This window comes from Panthera uncia, chromosome C2 (assembly GCF_023721935.1).
Source record: "Panthera uncia isolate 11264 chromosome C2, Puncia_PCG_1.0, whole genome shotgun sequence".
NCBI classification, from domain to species: Eukaryota; Metazoa; Chordata; class Mammalia; order Carnivora; family Felidae; genus Panthera; species Panthera uncia.
In genome coordinates, this window is record NC_064810.1 from 48276982 (window position 1) to 48296422 (window position 19441).

Below are 19441 nucleotides of genomic sequence, written 5' to 3' on the forward strand. Positions count from 1 at the left end.
AAGTGAGGTTGTGTGCGTGGTTTTAGCCCGAGATCGTCTGCGGCTTTGTTTACTTTCAAGGCTGGGGTAGACTGAAAATTGAAAAAGGGGAAACTTTAGGAACTCCTGTAGTTTAATGACTCTCGCGAGGTGGCCCAGAAAAATGAAAATAAAAGGAATACTACACGGTCTCTCCTAGCTACTTGTCCTCAAGAGTGTCCTCAAACTCAGAAATAAAAAGACGGTAAAGCCACCTGTTAGCCTAGACATTGGCTTAGCATTTGGAGTGGAAATGTATTTGGTCAGCTGAGGAAAAATGGCATAGTAATAAAGAGGATCTCTTTTTAAAATTCACACTCATCATTTTTAAAGGTCCAGAAAAAAAGGTAAACTAGAACTCAGTTTTTTTAAAACATAAAACGCTGAAGTTATAGAAAGTGGATGGCTGTAAACTGGAATTCGTTCAACTATTATTAAAGTACTTAAGAGACTAGCCCAGTCCTCAATGAACTCAGACTATTTTTAGACTTATTTTTCTTTTTCAGTTCTTTCAAAGGGCTCATCAGTTTAGAAAATTGCCCTGTTTTATTGGCCACGATATACATATTAGTTTTTTAAATGTGTAAGATGTAATCAGAGTAAGTTAAACATAATTCAGCTCAAACATGATTAGTCAGAGGCAAAACGATCTTAGAATGTTCCAAGCAGAAGGGATCTTGGAGCTACTTGAGCTTAACATCCCATCCCCTTTCCCCATTTGACCAAGGCCAATAAAGGGACTTACCTAACTGGCCCTAGAGCCCAGTCTCCTGCTTCTTGAGTCAAGCGTCCTTAATTACTGTATGATGTGTGCTGAGGTACAGGTAAGCCTCCAGGTGTTAAAGCCTATTTGGGCTCTTGGGCTCGGGGGAGTGTTTTACAGGGCAGGAATAGTTGAAAAGCAGGAATATTTCAGAGCTTGATGAGATTGAAATTCACGACAAGGGTTTCATTTAGAGGCCCTAGTTTATTTCTGTTTAGCAAAGCAAAACACTGTTTAAAGAAAAAAAAATAGCTGAATTTTAAGTTTCTTCATAAATCGACGTTTTTCATTGAATAATTTAACTCCGGAATCAAACCAGCTTAATTCATTTGCCAATATTGTAGGAAACAAATTAACTGCAAAAGATGGAAATAGAGCTGAGAGATGGGAACATAAAAAAGGAAAGTGTAAGTAGGCCTTATCCATTTCCACCCAAATTAGCAGCTTCCATAAAAGTAAGTGTTTTTAAAGTTTAGCAGTAAGACTTTAGCTTATAAGAAATGAAATTATAAGAAGTTAATTATTTAGTTTGCAAATGTGTCACTTAGACTTCTTGAAACAAATATACCGTTCTGCTAATATACCATGTAGCCAATTTGTCCCTTTGAATTGAAACTTGTTTCAAATAACGTTTGAAGATAAATGAACTTGAAGCTCAAGAATTTCAAATTTGCTTTTGGACCAGTATTTTTATTGTTAGAGCATTAATCTCTGCCTCATAGTTAACTGCACTGCAAACAACTAAAGGACTAAAAGTTCAGTTTCTACTTTTGAGAGAGTCAACCTCATTTTGCCTTTCATAAAAATAAGTGATGCTCAGGTGAGAGGTTTCTTATGTTAAAAATAAGAAAGACCAAAAAAAAAAAAGTGATTGTCTTAGTATGTTTGGGGATAATGTCATTTTGCTTATGTACATTTAACTCACACTGTATAGAACCTTTCAAATTAAAATTATTTGAGATTAGAAATTCATCAGCCCAGTATTTTATAAGAGGAGAGGATGGACAGGTGTTATCTAATGGGTACGGCTCTTTATTGAGCATTAAAGGTGCATAAAAGTGATTACATTAAGTATTATATTTTTATTTTTGTTCTATGCAGTGGGTTTGGTTTTAATAGTTTCAAGACAAAGAGACAGTATGAAATTGATCAACCCTTTGTTTTACCCCTGGATTAACAATTTCTTTGAGGAGAGCTTAATAAAATCTGCAAAAGGCCCTTTGTCATCACAAGTGAATTAACTTTAAGTACAATATGAATGTAAAGAGGTTTAGATGGGCACTATAGATATCTGGACTTCCTATTTTAAAAACTAAAAGAAACAATGTGGAATTTCTTACCATGGGCTCCAGGAAAGCCTACACTTTGCAAAGATACATGGAGTTATGTTATGTTGCTATTCGCTCCATTTTCATTAGTAATTGACTTTTATCTTTAAAATACTGAGAATTCTTATGTGAAGCAAGTTTTTCTTCCACATATAAATGAAGTAATCTGTAATTCATGAAAAGATACATAAGATTGTTTAGTTTTAAAGGTATCTTTTTTTTTAAGTTAGTTTTAAGGATATCTTTTTTTTTTTTTTTTAACAGTCAGCAACTGTAACTGCCCTGCAGTGGAACGGCCTGTTTCCACAAGTTATGAAAACCTGCAGTAACTCTAGGTATTTGAGGAGTAGATGGATAATCTGTTGTCCAAAAAGCTATAGAAGGAATCTGTGTTCAAGTTGGTTCTCTTCTTCAGAGAGAAGCATTGGAAGGCCCTTTAGGGATGGCTGGCAACACTAGCCATCAGTTGTTATGAGATGTTTCTCTTTATAATAGTTGACTAAACTTTTTTTTCTTTAACTTTTCTAGAAACTTCTGTCGCATACTCAAATTTGAGAAACCCAAGATTTGGTGACATCTAACTTTTTTTCTTTCTATTTCTAATATTCTATTTCTATTCTATTCTATTTTTCTTTCTATTTCTAATAGCCTATTTCTGTGTCTTTACCTCAGCTACATTAAATTCAGCCACTTTAGTCTTTCCTGGGGAGAGGTAGGTAGGGAGAAGGAATCCTAGGAGGAAGGGATTTAGTTTGCTTTTTTTGAACCTTTCACATATGTTATTTCATTAGCTTTATCATTTTCTAGTTTTTTTTCTGTAATTTACTAAATAGAATTGTATACAAGCATAATTTTAGTAAAAAACTTCATTTTTGCATTCTGTGTTGAGAATAATCTGCTTTTGTATGAAAATAGTAATTATTTTCTTAAGACATGTTTTCTAGGATTCTTTATTTTGTTTTTCTAAATAAATAAAATCATGGTCATTGTAATAAAAAGCATTCAGATATTCTTAAATTTTCTGAGTGAAGCATCCTTCACTCTGTGCTTCCTAATGGCATAGGATATACAAAAGACCTCCAAAGTATACCAAAGGACTATAATCACTATAATAAGGTATTACTGAGTAACCACGGTTTTAGATGCTAACTTCTCAGGTGGTAAAATTTTATTTTCATAAAAGCTTACTGTTCATCTGTGAAGAATGTAAAATATTGCTTAATAAAGCCAATTGATGGTCCTGGAGAGAAAAGGAGCACCTTAAAATCAAGCTAATTAAAATTATGTGCATCTGTGATTCTATTGCCCCAACTACTCACTTGTCAAATTCCTAGAAAGTAGAATGGTTTGCTAGGGGCTGGGGCAATGGGGAAATGAGTAGTTATCCCTTAATGGTTACAAAGTTAGATTTTGGCAAGATGAAAAACGTTCTATGGATAGATAGCAGTAACAGTGGCACAACAATGTGAATCTATTTAATGTCACTGAACTGTACAACTAAAAATGGCTAAAATAGTAAATTTTAGTATATTATACTACAATTTTTAAAATAAATAATTAGAGGGGCGCTGGGTGGCTCAGTCAGTTGAGTGTCCAACTTTGGCTCAGGTCATGATCTCGCAGTTCATGAGTTCAAGCCCCTATCGGGCTCTGTGCTGACAGCTCAGAGCCTGGAGCCTGGTTTGGATTCTGTGTCTCCCTCTCTCTGCCCCTTTCCCACTCAAGCTCTGTCTCTCTCTTTCTCTCAAAAAATGAATAAACGTTAAAAAAAATTTTTTAATAAATAATTAGAAACAATAGCCATCCCTAAAACAAAAAATAACAGCTGTGTCAATCACCTAATCCAGGTTACTAGAAGAACCTAATTTGAAATTCTCATTAATAATTATTACTTTTTTAATTTTTCTTATGTTTATTTTTGAGAGAGATAGAGTACGAAGGGGGAGGGGGAGAGAGAGAGAGAGAGAGAGAGAGAGAGAGAGAGAGAGAGGCATGCAAAATCCGAAGCAGGCTCCAGGCTCCATGCTGTCAGCGCAGAGCCCAACAGGAGGCTCCAAACTCATGTAGCATAGGATCATGACCTGAGCCAAAATCAGACGCTTAATCAACTGAGCCACCCAGGCACCCCTAATATTCTAATTAATGATTATATACTATTCTCCATTATTCCATTCAATGTAAAATGACTAGGCTACTTGATGTAAGACACTAAGTGTCTAACAAATACCTTCACTAAATTTTTGGAAGATGAATGAAATAAGTTAAATATTATGCATTTACAAGATCACCGGTGAAAATGAATCTTCTCTCAGTCTCCTAGAGCTGCCTGAGTTACTTTGGGTATGTCATTTTACTTTGAAAATCCTTACTTCTCTATAAAAAAAACATTAACAATGAATATCAATAACATGCTTTGCAGCTCTAATAATCTTATTCCTAAAACTAAGCTATCTTGTTCCAACCCAATCCTTAGAGAACTAAAAACAGTTTGATGATTTTTCTCCTTTATTTAAATGAACCATCTTGATTTGTAAAAGAAAAAAACATAAATGCATAGGATATTCTCTAAGAATGATTAATAAATTGACATTTATTAACTTTAAAGTTATACAAGAAGCCTCTATAATTTTTAGAGAGCTTTGTGTGCATCTTTCTCCTGTATATGCAGCTAGAGGTCTTTTGCTCTTTACTAACTTATGCCCTTAGCAAAAATCATAAATTTCTAACAATACTTAAGTGCTTAGTATGTACCAGGCATTATTCCAAGAACTAGAGATACAGTAGTGAACAAAACAAAGTCTTTGTCCCTGTTCTCATGGAACTTACATTCTAATGGGTTGGCGGGGGAAGGGGTGCAGAAAATAAGCAAGTATATGTCAGCTGGTAGGAAATAAGTGCTTTAAAAAAAGAGAGGTAGAGAGAGGGAGGAAAGTGAAGGGAAAGGAAGGAAAGAGAAGGGAAGGAGCTAAGCATAGATAGGAGAATGAGGAAGAATTAGAATTGCCCTTTCAGATAGAATGCTCACATCTCTGATCAGATAACAAGTGGACAGAAATGTGAAAGAAATGAAATATCTACAGGAAGAGTGTTCCAAGCTGTGGGCATAGTAAGGGGGAATGCCCTAAACAGGAGCTTGCTCCACAGTTGGAGGCAAAAAGGGCAGGTGTGGCTAGAGTGAAGTAAGCAAGAGCATAGTGGGAAATGACACCTGAGAAAGAGCTAAGAGCCAGATCATGCAGCTAGATGAGTAGGCAAGTAAGGCAATGACATTGAAGAGCTAAGGGCAATGTGGGACCTTGCAGGCAGTGATAAGGACCTAATCTTTTATTCTGAGAGGGGAAACCACTGAGAATTTTGAACAGGTGTGTGAGATCCAATTTAGAGGTTTTGAAAAGATTACACTAGCTGCTATGTGGAAAACAGACTGCATGATGATAAGAGCTTATGCAAAGAGATTATATAGGAGACTTGATAATGTTACTTGATAAAGTTATTGTTGAGTTGAACTAGGGTGATAGAGGTGGAAGGGTGATAAGTGATTAGATTACAGGTGTATTTCAAATAACAGAGCCTAGGGATGCCTGGGTGACTCAGTCTGTTGAGCTTCACATGTGACCCTTGATTTTGGCTCAGGGCATGAGCTCATGTTCCTGAGATGGAGCCTGCTTGGGATTCTCTCTCTCAATCTCTCTCTCTCTCTCTCTCTCTCTCTCTTTCTCTCTCTCTCTTTCCCTCTCCCCTCCCCTGCACACACATGCACTCTCTCAAAAAATAAAAAATTAAAATACATTAAAAAAAATAAGAGCCTAAAGATTTGCTGATTAATTGGATTGACTGTAAAAGAGAGAAGGAACATTTAAAGCATGAGCAACTGAAAGAATAAAGTTGCCATGTACTAAGATAGTAAAGAGTAGAGAGAGTAGATTGAAGAAGGTATTTTGGGCATGTTAAGCTTGAGATGGCTATTTGACATCTAAGTCCATATACCTAGTAGACAATTAGATATAAATTTAGGGGAGAGTTTCAGGTTGGAGGATATTAACCAAGCAAAATGTGCTAGAAATCATCTAGCTTTTCATTCTGGAAGATACTCTCTACCTTGCTCCTGTTCACCCCGTCACCACCTATCCTTTATATATCTATGTGCCATTTTGTTTTTCCAGTTTGCAAACTCTCATTCTTCAGCCCTGAGAAGTGTCTCAAACAACTAAGTATACAAACACCGAACAAAAGTGGAAAAGATCATTAAATGTTGTGCTATGTGCTGTTAGAAAATACTGATTAAGGGGCACCTAGGTGGCTCAGTCGGTTAGGTGTCAGACTTTGGCTCAGGTCATGATATCATGGTTAACGAGTTCAAGCCCCACATTGGGCTCTGTGCTGATAGCTCAAGGCCTGGAGACTGCTTTGGATTCTGTGTCTCTCTCTGCTCCTCCTCACTTGCACTCTGTCTTTCTCTCAAGAATAAATAAACATTAAAATTTTTTTTTTAAATACTGATTAAAAAAGAATGAAAATACTGATTTTGTTTATTTTACTTTCTGATTAAAAAAGAGTTAAATAGCTAACAAAATTCTTTGCTTAGTTCTTTGAGGTTTTTTTTTTTTAAGAAGAAGAAATTGATCTGTTTTTTAAAAATTTTTTTAATGTTTTTATTTATTTTTGAGACACAGAGAGACAGAGCATGAGCAGGGGAGGGGCAGAGAGAGAGGGAGACACAGAGTCCGAAGCAGGCTTCAATCTCTGAGCTGTCAGCACAGAGCCTGATTCAGGGCTGGAACTCACTGTGCGATCATGACCTGAGCCGAAGTCGGACACCCAACCGACTGAGCCACCCAGGCGCCCCAGTTCTTTGAGCTTTTTTTAAATTTTATTTATTTAAGTAATCTCTACCCCTAACATGGGGCTCTACCTCATGACCCCAATATCAAGAGTCACATATTCTTCCTACTGAACCAGCCAGGCACCCCTAAACAGGGTATTTTAGATCTGAGAGACTACTGGTTTTCTGTGCAAACCTGGTCATCCATGCCAATTTATAAAATAGAACTGTCTTTTTAAAGAGCAATTTGGCAATGTCTGGTGAAGTGAAAGATGCTGATATAACCTAGAAATTCCACCTTAAAGTATATTGCCTAGGGAAATTTTTGATATGTGCACAAAAATATAGCTATAAAAATATCCATTTCAGTTTTGTATATAATAGTAGAAAATTAGAGCAATCTAAATGTTCTTCCACAGGCAAATGGTTAAACTATGGCATATTCAAGAAATGGAACACCAAAAACAAAATGAATGATGTAGAAATACATTTATTAAATGGATAAATATCACAATGTTAAAGTGAATAAGGAAGGCTGGAAAGAGATATATATGGTTTTTTACTTCACATTTCTCAAAAATGAATATCATCCTGTCTAATTTCACAGAACCTTCCATGCATGAGACACTATGTAGTATGGTTTTTGCCTACATTAGTTAATTTCACACAACAGCCTTGTGAAATAATGTTATCCCTATTTTTCATTTATTCTCTCAAAAAATATTTATATAATATGTGCCAGAGGGCATTCTAAACACTGAAGATATAGTAGTTAAATAAAATTCCTGTTCTCCTAGAGCTTTCATTCTAGTGAGGGAAGACGTAAAGCTGAAAAATATACAAGCAATTATGTATTAAGTGGTAATGTAGACTATGAAGAAAAATAAAGCAGAGTAGCAAGATAGAGAGTAATAAGGATCACTATTAAATAGCATAAAGTAAAACTCAGAAGATGAAGAAACTCATAGAAGGTAAGAACCTGCTGAAAGTCACTCGAACTGAAAATCTAGAGCTAGGGTTTAAACCTAAATCAATCTAATTCGACAGACTTCTCTATATATATATATTTATTTATTTATTTAAATTCTAGTTAGTTAACATATAGTGTAATATTGGTTTCAGGAGTAGAATTTAGAGATTCATCACTTACATACAATACCCAGTGCTCATTACAGCAAGTGCCTCCATAATACCCATCACCCATTTTGCCCATTCCCCACCCACCTTCCCTCCAAGAGGTTTCTCCTTTTAATTTTTTTTTAATGTTTTATTTATTCTTGAGAGAGAGTGACAGAGCACCAGCAGGGGAAGGGCAGAGCAAGAGAGGGACACAGAATCTGAACCAGGCTCCAGGCTCTGAGCTGTCAGCACAGAGCCCGACACAGGGCTTGAACTCACAACCCATGAAGATCATGACCTGAGCTGAAGTTGGATGCCCAGCCCAACAGGCTGAGCCACCCAGGCACCCCCAAGGCTTCTCCTTTTAAAGGATAATTAGGTCTATCTGTCATTTACACTTTGGAAAGACGTTAATTACATAATGGCCCCTGTGATCAGCAACACTAGAAGAAAAGTGTTTTTTTTAACGTTTTATTTATTATTGAGAGAGAGAGACACACACAGAGCGTGAGCAGGGGAGGGGAAGACACAGAATCCGAAGCAGGCTCCAGGCTCCAAGCTGTCAGCACAGAGCCCAATGTGGGGCTTGAACTCACAAACCGCGAGATCATGACCTGAGCCGAAGTTGGTCGCTCAACTAACTGAGCCACCCAGGCACCCCAGAAAACAGTTTTTTAATGGAACAGGAGGGAATAGAGAACAGTCTAGATATGTTGGGTGGTTTGGACAACCAAACACCTTCATAACATAGCCGTTACATATGGGAATCAGAATAAGTTTCAGAAAGTGAGAAAAGAGTTAAGAAAATAAAGTAAGCAAGCACCATCTTAATTTTGCCATAAGCCTTAATAGTATCATGAGTGTAATTAAAAATCATTTTCACTGCTACTTATTGGAAGTGAGTCATGGATTACCACTGTCAATGTTAAGAAATTAAGCAGAGAACATATTCATATATTAGTTAAGAACATGAATTTTAGAGTCCGACAACCTCAGTACCCAATCGTGTATTTAATAATAATTTAATGAATAATCTTCAGGGCAAGCCACTTAACCTTTCAAAGTCTTTTCTTTTCCTTTTAGGCTTTGTCCAAAATAACTGTCTAAATTAACTTTTTAGTCAGCCACTTTTTTCTTCTCAGACATCTGAAATACCATATCTTCATTGTAAGATAAATTGATCATAACCTGTACTGCCTGGTTCGCATTTCACCCCCACTGCCATCCCCTGCCATTTATTTAACAGCAAAAATTATTGAATGCTGACTGTGGAAATAAAGCCAAACCAAATGAGAAAAACAAAACCTATTTATTCTGTGCTAGCTATATCAATGTAGTCAACCACATCACTTGCATTTTGGCAGAGACTCAAAGGAAGGCAGAAAACTGGGAAAGCTTTACAGTGGAAAATAAGAAAGGCTGTTGGTATGTCCTGATTGGAGGCTGTTGGCCTGGGGAAGCTGCAGGTGGGCTAACTAAAAGCAGAATATCCTGTGTGATTGGTTAGGGATGCATATTTGGCTTTTTCTCATGGGTCCTAAGTTGGAAGCAGGGATAAAAATTAGGAAAGCTCTCAGTTATTAGTCAAGTCCTGGCCATTTGTGGCCAGTTGTAACAGGTTATTGTTTAGCTTGCTGGATTGTCACTAGAGGTAGTAGTCTGACTTCATACAAATCTGACTTATAGCAGGCTGGCTTCCTGGGCTATTTGTTGTAGATAAGGGGTTGGCTTCCTGGGCAAGTTGCTATGGATTGTGGGTCAGTTCTGTCATTATGTATGGTCTGGCCATTGTCCCATACTTAATTATCCCTTACTACTTTGCATCATTCACAATTATTTTGAGTTAAAGTCCTTAACTCAGATTAAGTCCTTAACTCAGTCCTTAATTTAGATTAAAAGGTAATGTATTAGTGAAGTACTTAATTTTAGAATGATTTCCCACAGGAATAATTTAACAAGCGGATATTTTTAGTTTTTTCTACCACTGACATATTATTGCTTTTTTATTTTCAGTGGTTACCAGTTACTCGGGAGCTGAGCTTCCAAAAATTTATTGAACAATCTGACTTACTAGAAGAACTTAAATATGACTTCAATGAAAAAGCTGAATTGAGACACACTGAGACACAAAGGCCTTTTGTTTTTAACTATTATAAAAATGTCTTTGAGAGGAACAGCAAGCGCTACCAGGCCCTTGGCTATTTGCTTGAACAATATATTTATGAGCTTTTGGAGAAAGTATGCAAATTACAAAAAGTATATATCCCACCAGAGGCTGATAAAGAACCAAAAAGCTTCTTTTTCATGAGTGAGAGAGCATTAACAAGTCATCGTTCTGTTCTTCTTGTTCTTCTTCAAGACCAAGGAGTCTTTAGAGCTGGTCAGTGGAGTCAGCAGGCAATAATACATCATGGTCTCCAACATGGAAGTCAGATACCATGTATTCAAATGGCATTGCAGGCACATTATGATGTAATTGTGCTAAACCCCAATGACAATTTCATCGACCTAAACATGGAAGAAGAGCAGAAAGGCCTTTTAACACAAACTAAGGGGTCATCTTCCCTAAAAATGGTTCCAGCAGAGAACTTTTTATCTGTCCAGCAACCTCTCCAGTGCACCCCTAAAAGATGCAGCAACACTCCTGAAGAACACATGGCTTACATTTGGGATTACTTCATTTCAAAGACTGAAGGCAAGGATGTTGCCTTCATTGTACATGGTTACGGAGGCTTGGTTTTTATGGACTTACTTGTTCGTAAAAAGTGGGAAGTGATGAACAAAGTATATGCTGTTGCCTTTATTGACTCTGAACATCATGTAGGACACCAGCTGGGAAGTGATGTTCAGTTATTGGCCTGGATAAAGCACCACTGCCGTGAATGGGTGACAAGCCCTAAGCCTTTGGATAAACCTGCAGCTACTGTTTTAAAACAGGAGTTTCCTATGGTTTCTGCTGGTACAGAAAAACACAACTTAGCCCCTTCCTCTAGCCTTCAGTCAATTTTTAAATACTTTAAAAAAGCTTTGAAAGCCAAAACAACTATTAATTTTTCTCGAGTGCCAATAGTAACTAGAAGCTCCACAAAAAGAAAGCAAATTGCTTAACTTACTTTTTTGTCACCTAAGATTTTTTTTGTCCCACTGAAATGCTGTGAATGTAGATGCTAGAAGAAAAAGAATACTCTGCAGTATTATGTTATGAAAAGAATATACACAGTGTTATATTCTGGCTTGAGGTTTGATTTGTTACTTTTTTTGAAAAGTGAATATGTTCTTTTTTTTAGCCTATTGATGAGCTGGGCATCAGTCAACGCCATCATTAATATTTTACAGTATTAGTCAAGTTAGAGGATCTTTTGAAAACCTCTCTTATGTTTTAATAGAATGACACCAAAACTGCAGTTGATAGAAATTAAACACTAAGTCAGTCTTCAGTTTCTATGTTGTTAATGCCATACTAAAATTATAAGTGAACATAAAAATGATTATAAACTCCATTTTTGTATGTTTGTGTTCTGTTTGAATTTATTGTTCTTACGTGGAAATTTACTTAAAGTGTTTACTCATACCTTCAGCTAATATTTGAGTGTCTACTATGTCCCCATCAATAGTACGTGTTGAGGACACCAGCAAACAAGACCAACGTTGCCTTTATCCATATGGAGTTCACAATGAACAACAAATTGAAAGTGTGAAGAGTGTTCAGAAATTCAAGGTGCCATGGAACATCTAGTATGAGAGCTAACAGCCTTGGGGTACAGGTAATACGTCTGTGAGAAAATGACGCTTAGTTTGAAAGACAACAGCAGTTGGGAAAACAAATTCATAGGCAAAGGAATAGCATATGCAAAGGTCTTGAGGTGGGAGAAAATAGTCCAGTTAACTGAAGCTAAAAAATTATGGGAGAGCTGTGTTAAAGAAAAAATTATTCATGACATTTATTAAAGACATAAGGAAGACTTTAAGAGGGATTGCTGCAATGGGGGTTTTGAAGTTGGGGAGAGAGATCAGCCTCAACTTCTAATTCAGCAAGGACAATTGAGGGGGCAATATTATAGCCAAAGTGTAGGGTGAGGATCAGTGAATGGAAAATTAACTAAGAGGAAAGAAACATCAGGCATAAGAGAGATTCTTACTAGACTGACTCAGCGTAATTCTTACTGAAGCCAGGCCAGGTTGATAACACATTGACAGTGGAGGATGAGGAATTTTATCAGATCTAGAGGATCTAGAGGATGATCAAGTGCCAAAAATGAGAAATTTTCACTGACAGCCAAATTCTTGCTAAAACTAGACTAAGTGACAACAACAACATCAACAACAACAACAACAACAACAAAAACTAGACTAAGTGGACCAACGATGGAGTCCAACATCAGAGCCTAGCTGAGAGGAGGGCTCAGAGGAGCCAGACTCAGATTTGGTCAAGGAGAGGTTTTGTCAGTAGTTAGAAAGTTAAGTTAACAAAATAAGCAGAGGCAGCTTGCTTAAGGCTGCAATGGCCATGGTTATGATTTTTGACTTTATTCTCATAACAGTAGAAAACACTGGATGGTTTTAGACAGGAGAATATTCTCAGATTTACATTTTATAAAGAATATCCTGGAGTGCCTGGGTGGCTCAGTTGGTTGAGCATCTGACTTCAGCTCAGGTCATGATCTCATGGTTTGTGGGTTGGAGCCCCATGTCAGGCTCTGTGCTGACAGCTCAGAGCCTAGAGCCTGCTTTGGATTCTGTGTCTCCCTCTCTCTTTCTGCCCCACCCACCCACTTGTGTGCTCACTCTCTCCTTCTCTGTCAAAAATAAACATTAAAAATTAAAAAAAAAAGAATATCCTAATTGCAGTTCAGAGAATAGATTAGAGGAAGCATAAGCTTGTAGGCTGGGAGACCAAATTAATTTTGGTAGTATTCTGAGAAATGCTTAATATTAATTCTTAACTACGAATACTAATATATTTAACACTAATGCTTAAATACTAATATTTAATTACTTAATACTTATGCTAAATACTAATACTGTGATTGCTATGAACAAAATTTTATGATTGGAGGTTAGGAATAAGGAGAAGGAAATAAGAAGGAGGACTCCTGGATTTTTGGCTTGAACAACTAGATGGATAGAAATACTATTTGTTGAAATAGGGACTATTGACAAAAAAATTTATTTTGGCTGTTCCAGAAGTTTTGTGTTTTTTTTTAGTTTATTTATTTACCTAGAGAGGGAGAAGAGAGAGAGAGAGCACAAACAGGGGAGGGGCAGAGAGAGAGGGAGAGAGAGGATCCCAAGCAGGCTCTGTGCTATCAGTGCAGAGGCGGACGAAGGCTTGAGCCCATGAACTGTGAGATGATGACCTGAGCTGAAAACCAAGAGTCAGATGCTTAAATGAATGAACCACCCAGATGCCCCTGTTCCAAAAGTTTAAAAAGAGAAAAAGGAGGGGGTTACAAATTATCTTTAGCTCTGTCCATAGATGGGTAAGAGAAGAACCCATACAAGACATGACACTTGAAGAATTAACTCTACCACATCTAATAGGACATGGAGATTTTTCTCTCATTTTTTTTAATGTTCATTTTTGAGAGAGAGAGAGAAACATAGACTGAGCAGAGGAGGGGCAGAGAGAGAGGGAGACACAGAATCCAAAGCAGGCTCCAGGCTTTGAGCTGTCAGCACAGAGGCCAATGCGGGGCTTGAACCCACGAACCATGAGATCATGACCTGAGCCGAAGTCAGATGCTTAGCTGACTAAGCCACCCAGGAGTCCCAACATGCAGATTTTTCTGATACAGCTATTTCTAGTGTCTTTCTAATATTCCTATTCACAGTGTTTTTCAACCCAGCATATACTATAATCCCTGTTATGTACTGAATGTTTGTGTCCCTCTGAAATTTCTATGTTGAAATCTTAATCCTCAATGTGATAGGTGTGGGTCCTTTGAAAGGTGATTAGGTCATAAAGGTGGAGTCCTTATGAATGGGATTAGTGCTCTTATGAAGGACACCCCAGAGAACTCCCTTCTGCTATGTGAGGACACAGCAAGAAAAGAGCCATCTGTAAATCAGGAAGTAGCCCTCAACCAGACATGGAATCTGCCAGTGCCTTGCTCTTGCATTCCCTAGCCTCTAGAAAAGTGAGGAATAAACATTCGTTTAAGCCTCCGAGTCTGTGATACTCTGTTATAGCAACCCAGACAGACTAAGACAAATCTTTATCAGAAAGACATATTTCAAATTTCTTTCTGTACCATGTCTTAAGTGGCATAATGAGGGGGTGGGCGGGAAACACTGAGTTGTAAATCAGGATGTGCAGGTTTTAAATGAACCTTTGCTTAAGGAAAGGTTAGTGAAGGCTTTTAATGAAGCCTTGCTTAAACCAGTTACTCTCTCCCAGTCCTTACTTTTCAATTTGTAAATGAGGTGAGCTTTGAAGTCCTTTTTGACATAGTCTAACTAGAATGCATTTAATGCACTTAATATGAAAAGCACCAAAAAAGAAAAAAGTTTTTAAAAAAGTTTCCATGAAAGTTATTCTATCTTGCACTTAACTAACTTGGAGTTGATGTTTCTCATAACTCCCAATTTACTATTTAATCTGGTAGTCAGGTGTATTAGTTATCTATAGCTGCATAATAGATTAACCTCAAAACTTGGTGGCTTAAAACAAAAAATATTAGTTCACAGTTTCTCTTGTTCAGAAATTCAGAAGAAGTTTAGTGGGTAATTTTGGCTCAGTATTGCTTAGGAGCATACAGTCAAGATTGTTTGGAGTTGCAGTGATCTAAAACCTGACTGGCTGTTTGGCAGGAAGCCTTGGTTCCTCACCAGGTGGACCTTTTCCATAGGCTGCTTCTGCTAAAGAAAAAAATTATTCTGACACTTGTTAAAATGGTAAGGAAGACTTTATTCAAAACTGTTGCAATTAGGGATATTGCAATAGGGAAGAGAGAATGAATTCAACTCTGAATACAGCAAAGATAGCTGGAAATTTGTAACAAAGAGCAGAGTGAGGGTGTCAGTGACAGAAAACTACTAAGAGGAGACATCAGGATAAGGGGCTTATTACTAAAGGCAGGTCAAGGACTTAGACATCAAGAGTGGGGAATGAGGAACATGATCAGATATCAAGAGTGGGGTGTTGATTTAGCAAGATTCTTGCTGAGACTAAACTGTGCAGCCTTACAGAAGGCCAAGGTTGAGGACTATTCCAGAAGAGGGCTCAGAGGAGCCTAACTGAAGTTTCTGAAATTTGTCACTTGGGTGTCTTCAGGACATGGCAGTCAGCTTCTCCAAGGGTGAATCATCCAGGTGAAGGAGCAATCAGGAAAATGCACTGCCTTTTTATGACCTACTCTCTGAAGTTGCATACTGGCCCACTTTTATTTTTTAATTGGTTAGAAGTGAGTCACTAAATCCAATGGAAGAGGAATTAGGCTCCACTTTTTAGAGAGAGTGTCAAAAAATTGGGGAACATATTTTAGACCACCACATCAGAAATGATGTCAGTTGAAACTAATGGTATAGGAACTCAACTCAGTTGTTGGTCATGAGATTATCTTTGCTCTAAAACTGTTTATCTTGCCATTTTAATTTTTTTCTTGTTTTAATAAACTTCTCTGTATGTTTATTTTTTAATGTTTATTTTATTTATTTTTGAGAAAGAGAGAGCAGGGGATGGGGCAGACAGAGAGGGAGAGAGAGAATCCCAAGCAGGCTCTGTGCAGTCGGCACAGAGCCCAACGTGCGACTTGATCTCACGACCATGAGATCATGGCCTGAGCCGAAATGAAGAGTCAGCTGCTTAACAGACTGAGCCACCCAGGCGCCCCAACAGCTCTGTATATTTAGAAACTGGTTTCTCCTTTTCTTCAAAACATCAGCATTTTTGCTACAGATAAATGCTTGCTTTGAAAATTAAGGTTTTTTAAGCTTTCTCTCCCAAGCATCACCCTATCTGTTCCCATACTCTGACTTCTGATATCTATGTTTTTGAAGCCTGAAGGGAAAAAGGACATGTCCAGTTCTCAGCTATAAACTGCATACCATAGATGTATATTGATATTGAAAAGACTGACATGAGAGGGGCACCTGAACTCACAGCTCGTGGGTTCAAGTCCTGCATTGCGTTCTGTACCGACAGCTGAGAGCCTGGAGCCTGCATCAGATTCTGTGTATCCCTCACTCTCTGCCCCTCCCCAACTAGTGCTCTGTCTCTGTCTCTCAAAAAATAAAATAAAAACATAAAATAAATAAATAAATAAAATTTTTAAAAAGACTGATATGAGAGGCCTTCAGGAAAATCCTAAGATCTTGTGACGTCAATATGATGATTTTTTTTCTCCCTTTCTTGTGGAAAATAGTTAGAGGTAATGGGCTATTATTATTGTTTGTAAGCAGAATGCATCAAGATTTTCCAATACTTGGGGCACCTAGGTGGCTCAGTCGGTTGAGCTTCCAACTTCAGCTCAGGTCACGATCTCACAGTCTGTGAGTTCGAGCCCCACATCGGGCTCTGCGCTGACAGCTCAGAGCCTGGAACCTGCTTCAGATTCTGTGTCTCATCTCCCTCTCTCTCTGACCCTCCCCCGTTCATGCTCTGTCTCTCTCTGTCTCAAAAATAAATAAACATTTTTTAAAAATTAAAAAAAAAGATTTTCCAATACTAGACTAAACATATCTTAACAAAAAGGAGAACATTGTTTGCAAATTTGCTCAGGTAAGTCTATTAAAAAGAAAACAAGAATGGGGTGCCTGGGTGGCTCAGTCAGTTAAGCATCCGACTTCAGTTCAGGTCATGATCTCACAGTTCAGGAGGTTGAGCCCTGTGTCGGGTTCTGTGCTGACAGCTCAGAGCCTGGAGCCTGCTTTGGATTCTGTGTCTCCCTCTCTCTGCCCCTCCCGCAGTTTGTGCTCTGGCTCTCTCTCAAAAATAAATAAAAACATTAAAGAAATTCCTTACTTGCTTTTCAATGTTTCTTCAAACACAGTGGTTCTCTAACATTAGAGTGTATTAGGATAACCTGGAGGTCTTATTAAGACAAAGATTGGTGGGTGTTACTGCCATAGTTTCTGATTCAGTAGAATTGGTAGGTGGGGCATGAAATTTTGCCTTTCTAACTAGTTTCCAAGGGATGCTGATGCTGATCTTGCTGGTCTAGGGACCATACTTTGTGAACCACTGTTAGAAAGAGTAAATAATAAATGGCTACAGAGGTAATAAAGTTAAATTTACCTCCTGTGAGGTCAAAGTTATGACGGATTATCATGTAGCCTATAATTTCCTCCCCTGAGGAAAGCAACAAAAGGGGTTTCTTCATTAAGCCTATGATTATGATCCATGTGAACTGACACATTTATCTTTTCCTCCTGTAGTGAGGCAAGGGTCACATCTCACTCTTCAAAACCAATCCTTCCAGTTGTATTCCACATAATTTAAAAACAAATACAAATTAAAAATAAGAGACTTAATTCCATTTCCAGAAATGGAAATGCAAAGTAAGCTGCCATATCTATAAATTGGCATAAATTGGCTTCTATCCCCACCTATTTCTTCCTGTCTTCCTGTTATAGAAGAATTTTCTCCTACTGTCCAAGACCAACCCTCCAACTGTCCTCTGAATACCACTTCTTTCAATCTTCTCAGGATGTTCACTCTTCTCACTGTCTTTTATTTTCCTAATTCCCTTGCTAACAATCCTTTAAGTTGGTCAAGTCTCTCCCAACATAGCAGTCATAATAATTAGCACAAATTTCCTAGATGCAACATCTGGGGACTGAATCCATTGTATATTGCCCCTGCCAAATTTCATTAAAACACTTACACTTGCTGACTCCATTTTCTCATAATCCACTCATTCCTTACCCACTCTTCATCTGACTTCAGCCTCCAAGTCTCAGTATATGGTCCCAATGCAATGGATGCTTTTCAGTCTGTGCTACATAATGAACAGGCAGCATTTGACCCAGTTGACCCATTTGAAGCCCATTGGGTCTCTCTTCCTTGAAACACTCTTCCCTTGGTTTCTCTCATATTCTGATTATTTTCTTCCTGTCTCTATAGCTGCTCATTTTCAGTCTCCTTTGTTTACTCTTCCTCTCTACTCAGACACTGGGTAATCTCTTCCACCCACATAGTTTCACAGACTCTGGTTTCAAAGCCTCTTTCATAGCTCTCAAATCTCTGCCTATGGTCCATTCTCTTTCTCCTTAACTCTAGACCCATGCAGGGGTGCCTGGGTGGATCAGTCAGTTAGGCATCCAACTTTGGCTCAGGTTGTGATCTCATGGCTTGTGAGTTCGAGTCCCGCATCAGGCTCTGTGCTGACAGCCTGGAGCCTGCTTCAGATTTGGTGTCTCCCTCTCTCTGCCCCTCCCCCACTTGCACGCGTGCACTCTCTCTCTCTCTCTCAAAAATAAATAAACATTAAAAAAATAAAAAAAAATTAAAAATCCCACAAACTCTAGACCCATGCAGCCAACTACCATATACTGTAAAGAAGACATCATCTGATTTTGAAGGGAGCTCAGTCATTAGGTCTAAAACTGCTCACACTGTCTCTGCCCTCACCCCATCCACTCCTTTTCCCCATTCACTGCACTACTAATCACGTCTACCCTGGTGCTCAAACTAGAATATTGGCTTCTTCTTCTCCTTCTACACCAAAATCCCAATCAGCAAATTCTACCATTTTTACCTCTTAAATATATTCCACATCTATAACTCTGTCAATAGTGTCCTTTGATGTACAAAAGTTTATAATTTTGGTTAAGTGCAAAATGTTCATTTTTTCTTTTGTTGCCTGTGCTTTTGGGGTCATCCAAGAAATTATCACCAAATCCAATGTCATTAAGTTTTCTACGTCTTCTTCTAAGAGTTTTATAGTTTTGACTTTTATGTTGGAGTCTTTGATCCATTTTGAGTTAATTCTTATATGGTTTTAGGTTGAGGGTCCAACTTTGTCCAGCACCATTCTTTGAAAAAAACTGTCCTTTCCCCCAGTGTTTGATTTTGTGCCTTATAATTTAATGACAACTGAGTTAAAATACTTGAAAATGTGCTGACTAAACAAAACACCTGCAGACTGCATTTTGACCCAAAGGCCACTAATTTGCACTATGTGGCTTAATTTCATTTTCACATTAAATTTAACAAATGAGTTAAGGGGAGTGAGAGGTAGTGTCGCCTACCATAGTCCAAGCATTGTATCAGGTGCTGGTGATAAACTAGACACAAAGTTTCATATGTTACATTCCTAGCATCAGTTTAAAGTTGAGTGAGACTTGTGAAAACATTTTAACACCATGTGAGTAAATGCTTATAAATACGGGGAGCAAGCACAGAAGTTAAGAGAGGAGGAAAATAAATTTTTTAAATAGTTGTGTAATAGA

The 19441-nt window shown here is 37.8% G+C and overlaps 1 protein-coding gene across 1 annotated transcript; it reads left to right on the forward strand.

Annotated features, from left to right (window-relative positions):
- Positions 1–1146: 1146 nt before the first annotated feature.
- On the forward strand, positions 1147–11544 carry LOC125921552 (putative protein FAM172B). Its single transcript, XM_049629165.1, has 2 exons — positions 1147–1236; positions 10064–11544. The coding sequence occupies exons 1-2, from the start codon at positions 1147–1149 to the stop codon at positions 11156–11158; spliced, it is 1185 nt and encodes a 394-aa protein (XP_049485122.1). The 3' UTR covers positions 11159–11544.
- The last annotated feature ends 7897 nt before the right edge of the window (positions 11545–19441 follow it).

Excerpts from the sequence above, each read along its gene's own strand:
- LOC125921552 (XM_049629165.1), top strand. The coding sequence starts at position 1,147 with ATGGAAATAGAGCTGAGAGATGGGAACATAAAAAAGGAAAGTGTAAGT. Across the intron at positions 1,237-10,063 it reads AATTAGCAGCTTCCATAAAA|TGGTTACCAGTTACTCGGGA; the intron begins GTAAGTGTTTTT and ends TTTTATTTTCAG.